Consider the following 6189-nt stretch of genomic DNA (forward strand, 5'->3'; position numbering starts at 1 on the left):
ATATAGATATAGCTATGGAGGTCTAAAACTCTTAAAAGTGATCCTTACTGATAAGCAAACATGATAATGCATATATATACATATAGAGCAGCATAACTTGAATTATGTGGGAATAGTTCTCTATTTATGTTAGGAGAGATCCCTATTGAATATGGCCTTAATATTAATACAGTTGAACAGTTGAGTAAACATTTTAGCTTAACTGTTTATCCATTCATTTAAAATCAACACTTTGACACATCAGAGAGAAAGAAGCATTTCCTTTCCTTTCCTTTCAGTGACAACAGTACAGCATAACAGAAGCACAGAAAAGATGGAGAAGAGTCTTCTTTCAGGGGGCTTGGTCTTGCGGGAAGAATGTGAGACTAAGGGAGGGAGGGAGGAGAGCCTAGAAAGTGCTAGGGAGGGAGATGGGGGAGGGGGAGGTGTTGAAACGGAAGGGTATATAATGGAATATTCAGTGACTTGTAATATGGAAGTCTTCTTTCTTCCTCCTCCCCCTCCCCTCCTCCTCCTCCTCCTCCCCCCCCCCTCCTTCTCCTCCTCCTCCTCCTTCCCCGGCCTTGATTCAGCAGTGGGAGTGTGAATGAGGCAGTGAATAATCTCTCATTTTTCCTATGAAGCCACCATTAGAGAGAGAGACAGAGAGAGAGAGAGAGAGAGAGAGGTGCAGTGAAGGATAGACTAATACAGTTCTTAATATTGAAAGTACTCTCTCTCTCTCTCTCTCTCTCTCTCTCTCTCTCTCTCTCTCTCTCTCTAAACTAAAAGAGTAAAGACACTAAAGGAATAAAAGAGATTTGGGATAAAAGACGCCATTTGCACTTTACCGAAAGATCTTCACAAGAAACAACCGCAATTGTTTTGCTTCTCCTCTTCTTCTTCTCATCGAAGAAGTTGTAATTTTCCAAGTTTCTTCTCCCTGCAGAGTGTCTTCAAGACTTCATCAGCATAAATTTTCGTACCAAAAAGTTTACCAATAACTATTTTCCTCAAAGGCGGAACAGTCAGCGACTGGAGTAGAAGCTTTATGTCGAGATCTGAGGAAAGACAAAAATGGCAGGATATTAACACCTACTCTACTTGACCTGCTCTCACTCGCTCTTCCTCAACACTCACTCACACACACACACACACACACACACACACACACACACACACACACACACACATACATATATATATATATATATATATATATATATATATATATATATATATATATATATATATATATATATATATATATATATATATATATATATATATATATATATATATATATATATATATATATATATATATATATATATATATATATATATATATATATATATATATATATATATATATATATATATATATATATATATATATATATATATATATATATATATATATATAAACACAACAAACAAAGCCACTCCAACATCTTCTAATATACATAACAGACACCTCACACGTCTCGACTGTCAATCTAACCGCGCAACGACTCCTCGCTGCTGGGAGAAAGGGCGTTGGTGACTGGTACAATACATGTACATACGCTACTGGGGTCTAAGTGATGACAGGTATGGCAGCCGATCGAGACTACAGTCTACCCCACAGCCAAATCAAAGTCTTTCAAAAGAAGGCATCATGCTTACCCCATACAAATGGGAAAAAGGCATGTTAAAAGAAATACATACATATATATATATATATATATATATATATATATATATATATATATATATATATATATATATATATATATATATATTTATGTATGTATATATATATATATAAATATATATATATATATATATATATATATATATATATATATATATATATATATATATATATATATATATATATATATATATATATATATATATATATATACATATATATATATATATATATATATATATATATATATATATATATATATATATATATATATATATATATATATATATATATATATATATATATATATATATATATATATATATATATATATATCTGTGTGTGTGTGTGTATATAGATAGATAGATAGATAGATAGATAGATAGATAAATATAGATATAGACATAGACATAGATATACATACATATTTATAGATATATTTATTTGTATATATATAAACACTGACTGAGGAGAATCACAGTGCTATGATAATTGAGAGGAAATATAGGAGGAGGAAAAGGAGGAGGTGAAAACAGAAATAGCATAAAATGTAGTGGAGACTTTCAATACGCTTATTATTCACCATTATATATTTAAAGTCTTCCTTTTCCTGGCCTCTTCTTCTTCTTCTTCTTCTTCTACTCTTGCTTCTTCCTCTTTTCATTCTATTCATAATGGAAGAGGAGGACGAGGAGAAGGAGGACAGAAGAAGGAAAAGGAACAGGAACAGTTTCTTGAGTGACTGTTGACTTTGGATGATACTGGTACTCACCTTTATCAGAGTAAATCCATAAATTAGTGGTTCTTCCTTCTTCCCTGCTTGTGGGAACCAAAGTCCTGTTTATGATTTGGGCAATGCGACCCTCTGAAGCACCTCTCATGTAGTATTCTAATCTCAGCTCCTTTGCTGAAGAAGTCAAGAGAGAAAAGGGACGATGAAGGCTCTCCAAGTCTTCGTATCCATCCTCCCAAATTTCCAATCCTGTGGGATGAAACAAATAAGAGGAACTTTTGAGATATTATCATTATTATTATCCACAACAACAGCAAATAATAATAATAATGACTGAATATATAGAAGAAAAGCTGTATAACTAAACTGTTGTTTTTATTGTTATGTATCTCAATATATTATATATATATATGTATATATATATATATATATATATATATATATATATATATATATATATATATATATATATATATATATATATATATATATATATATATATATATATATATATATATATATATATATATATATTATTATTATTATTAATGCACTATAAGATATGCATAGTGAGACAGAGAGAAGCACACAATGAATTTACACAACCCTTTAAAATCTCTTAAAAAGAAAACAAGCATTTCAGTGCCATTTCTTCTTCTTCCTCAGAGTTGCTCTACACAAACGACTCATGAGGAGGTCATTACCAAAGGTGAAGAAGAAGAAGAAGAAGCAGAGAATAACTAAAAAGCTAAAGTAGTTTGAGTGATGGCTGAAGGCTGTAGTACTTTATAATCAAGGGAGTAAAGGTTGAAGAAGAAGAAAAAGAAGTTCCTACTTACCTAATTCATCCACTGGATGCAAAACCTTCTGTCCTGAACGTTGTGCCCATTCCCTTAACCGCATCCCGATAACAATCTCTGTGTGAGCACTGGACTGAGACGCAGACTCCAGAACTTCATTGAGTTGCGAAAGCTCTCTTGGTACTTCTGAATGTGAAAAACTCAATCCAATCTCTTTGGGCCTCAGTTTAGGCAGTAAGGACGGAAGGACATAAAGACTCTTGGGTTCAATGAACCATACTCGGTTCTTCAGAGAAATTTTTCTCTTCATCTGTGCCACAAGTGATTCCAGAACCTTATGGTCCAGTCTAGTTTCAAGACATGGATCCAAAAGATCATCATGTTTATAACCAATAGAGAGGCTGTATGACACATAGAGTTCATGAATATAATGTATTGTATTGTACAATACATCTCTCTCAGTACTGTAAAGTATTGCAGTTATGAAGGAAATGACTCCTCTGAATTTCTCAAATAACTGTTTTAGATCACTTCCGTCCCATAAACCTTTCGACCTCAGCACATCTTCAATAATGTTTCTTCTTCGTGGCCTTCTAATTGTTGTGATGATGTCTCGAATAATGGTTCCTCTTTGTGGTCTTCCACTTGATGTGATGATGTCATCACAGATGCTGCCTGCAGCTGCAAACTCCTGCTCACTTCTGTGTCTGTGGCAGTATACCTTTACAATCTCCAGTTGCTGCTTTATCTTCTTTATGGAGAAATAGGATGACATAATGGCATCAAAGTTCTGAAGTACCTCTTGCCTACAATTCTCCTCTTGAAAACCTTTTTCAACCTCATCTTTAAAGCTTCTTACATCTGCCTCAGACCATTCATATTTTTCCTCAGTGCAATGCTTAAGAGACCTTTTTCTGTATAGTGCATCAAATTCCTCCAGTGATTCTTCAGAGATTCTTGTCTTGTCGGAGATTCTCTTGATCTTGTGCTTTCTCAGCTGTAAGTAGACTGATGTCCTGGTGCTCATTTCGTCCCTTAAATCTGGACACTCAATGTAAAGGAGAATGAACAGGTTAAAGTACAGTGGTGTTTGCAGGATGGCTCTAGTGCCTGTGTTCATTTCTTCTATTTTCTGAAGCAGCTCTTTTTTCATTTGCTCCTGTTGGGTGACGTCATCATCTTTGACCAGGTGGCCAATGAGCTTTTCTGCGAGCAATTTCACATCCTTTTCCTGAAGACCTGAAACTTTGAGGTTGATTCTGGAACGCTTTGCTTTGTCCACAATACCAGTTAGTCCCATGGTATTCCCTGGACGTGTTGTGACAACAAACTTCATGTTCTTTGAATTAAGTTCTAAAAACTCTTGAAAAAGTTTTTGAGACTTCACATTGGCCTCATCATAGCCATCACACAAGACCAAACACTTTGAACCTAGGACTACTGATTTGACGAGATCAAAAGGAAACCGAGCAACAGTTATTGGAATCAAGCTCTTAAGGTAGTCATCAAATTTGTCACAGTCATGATTCCTGAACTGCATGAAGAGAAGGAATGGGAAGGAAGAGAGTTCTGGAATATCTGTTGTCTTCTTGCACCATCCCTCTGCATAGGAACAAAGAATTGTGGTCTTTCCAGAACCTGCATCACCAGATATAATCACAACTTCAAAGTCTTCTCCCATTGGGTCTTTGTTGAGGATTTCTTTTTGATTCACACTAATACTTTTATTGACATGGGGGCCTCTATTTAACTCCCGATCATCCTCCACTTGTAAACAGACCATGATGTTACTAGGATCTGTAGCACCATACTGAGTGAGCCAGTCGTAGGGCAAAATCTGACAGAGGCGTTCATTAAGAGACAGGAGTTCTGCCTCAGAGGATTCTTGTATCATGTCAGAAAGCTCATTCCCAAACTCTTTTATTTCTTCTTTAAGCTTTTGTACATCCAGAGGGTTTGAGGGATCATATTTCTCACGGATCTTTTCTAGGAGCTTTGGAAAAGCATCTTGGATCTCTGCTTTAAGCTGGTCAATGGCAGCACTGTGTTTTGGAAAGAGAGACTTTGTTTTCTCAAGAGTTTCCTCGAGTGTTGCTCGAAAGTCTCTGAGTCTACTTTCCAAATCAGTGTCTGACATATGAGGCTCTTCGTGACTAACAAAGTTCCTCTCATCTTTTATATTTTTTAATAACCCTTTGAGGTCATCTCCAGGGTCATTCACCCCCTTTTGCCAAAGAGCCTGTAAGATTTTGTTCATCACTGTGATGTCCAGATCTTCCGGAGGCTTATCTGTGAGATTTTTGGCTTCCTGGGCACTGAAGGGACTTTTTCTCCCTTGTAGTGGAACTTTGAGATCGATGAGAATCTCGTGCATTCTCTTGTGTTGCCCACAAGGAAACACTAGCCTCATCATCACTAAATAAATTGTCTTCTTTCCATACTTTCTCACAAAATGGTTATATCTCAAGTTGATGTAATCATTTGGAGAAAAAACTGATACTGAGGTAGCCATGTCTTCTCAATATTCAACATTGGGGGCCTGCTAAGAGACACAGAGAGAGTCTATGTGGAGAGACCATGCTTGTGCGTCCATGTTTTCTCTTGCTAATGACTCCAAGAAGAAGAGACAACCTGAGAAGGAGAAAAGAATAACAGCAGTTAAGATCAGGAAGTAGAATAAGAGAAACATCAGTATTAATGATAACAAGAGAAGTAGTGTTAATACCAGCTTTAACTTGACTACTCATGATGAGATCAATAAGAGGAGGAGGAACTATAGGGAATTTGAGGAACTGGAGGAAGGGAACAGACTGATGGAATGAGGAGACTGGAGAAAGGGAAGGAAGCGACATTTTGCTTAGGTTAGGTTAAGGGCCTGGCCCCAAATGCCCTGACTGCCCAAAATCCAATATTAGCGTCATTTCCTGATTTTGGGCCACTTTACCGCCCAAAACACCTTTTGGCCTCCAGAATGGCCACCTA

General features: G+C 35.9%; 1 protein-coding gene across 1 annotated transcript; it reads right to left on the minus strand.

The window, feature by feature from the left end:
• Positions 1-885: 885 nt before the first annotated feature.
• LOC136838040 (uncharacterized) lies at positions 886-5818 on the minus strand. Its single transcript, XM_067102896.1, has 3 exons — positions 3247-5818; positions 2447-2656; positions 886-1040 (listed from the first exon to the last, which is right to left on the minus strand). Exons 1-3 carry the CDS (start codon positions 5717-5719, stop codon positions 886-888), a joined length of 2838 nt encoding a protein of 945 aa, XP_066958997.1. The 5' UTR covers positions 5720-5818.
• Positions 5819-6189: the final 371 nt, after the last annotated feature.

Source organism: Macrobrachium rosenbergii, unplaced genomic scaffold, assembly GCF_040412425.1.
Source record: "Macrobrachium rosenbergii isolate ZJJX-2024 unplaced genomic scaffold, ASM4041242v1 13908, whole genome shotgun sequence".
Lineage (NCBI taxonomy): Eukaryota > Metazoa > Arthropoda > Malacostraca > Decapoda > Palaemonidae > Macrobrachium > Macrobrachium rosenbergii.